Here is a 932-nt window from a genome sequence, read left to right as displayed (position 1 = left end):
TTAACCAATATATCCGCAGTATCAGCATATACTGTGGACCACACACCACTGAGGTCTGACGTCGACTGACCATAAGAATTTTTCCACCAGACGAGGCCAATTTCACCCGTTTTTCCGCACATGGACCGCACGCTCGGATTACCGACCTCACCACTTGCTCATTCAAAGATGACGCAAATTGCAGTGCGGCCTGAGCATCATCTATGACATTACCAAGACATACCGCATCATTATAGGCGTCATCAAACCTCTGGGCAAAGGTGGCAACTTTCTCGGACTTTCCTTGTGATAAAAATAGTAGGCTTTTCCAAGAATCCAACTTGCCAGAGTCTCCTTGACCATAAAGTGATAGAAAGCTTGAGACCTCTCGTCGCAGCTCTTGAATAAGAGCAGGCTGAGTAGTGACCCTACGAGGATGAACAGCAGCTCGAGCAGTCTGAGAAATCTGACGCTTCAATAGCTCCCGATACTCTAATGCCGTGAAAGCTTCCTCAATGGCAACATCACGAACATAGGTAAGTACTCGTCGCATAGATCGGCTATCACCTTTACCAGTGAAGACACCTCCCTTCAAAAGCTCTATATCCTTAACCGATTTTCGAGCTTGGCGGCGTTCTTGAGAAGTAATTACGGCATCCTTCAACTCAAATTTGGGCAACAAACCAAGAACATCATGTCGAGGGTCCTTAGAAGAGGTAGATACCGATCTAACAACCGGAAAACCAGTCTCTACCGGACTAGCATTAAATAACAGGCCATCTCCAACATCAGGCTTCGGGGCTGCCACAACAGCAGCCTCCACCGTAGGGTCGGGTTGATGGAGTTGAGAGAAGTACTGAGGAAAAGTTGGCGAAAAGAAGCTGAACGGATCAAAAGCCAAATCCTTAGTGGCCGCAATCTTATCATGCCTCAAATCTCTCAACTCTGACTCA

General features: G+C 47.1%; 1 protein-coding gene across 1 annotated transcript; it reads right to left on the bottom strand.

Moving 5' to 3' along the window:
• Window positions 1–106: 106 nt before the first annotated feature.
• On the bottom strand, window positions 107–532 carry Pmar_PMAR016831 (hypothetical protein; the record flags this gene model as incomplete). Its single annotated transcript, XM_002774751.1, has 1 exon — window positions 107–532. A coding segment is annotated over one exon (426 nt), but the record flags the coding sequence as incomplete, so codon positions are not given.
• Between the last annotated feature and the right edge of the window lie 400 nt (window positions 533–932).

Source organism: Perkinsus marinus (assembly GCF_000006405.1).
Source record: "Perkinsus marinus ATCC 50983 genomic scaffold scf_1104296957528, whole genome shotgun sequence".
Taxonomy (NCBI): Eukaryota; Perkinsozoa; order Perkinsida; family Perkinsidae; genus Perkinsus; species Perkinsus marinus.
This window is presented reverse-complemented; position numbering and strand designations above follow the sequence as displayed.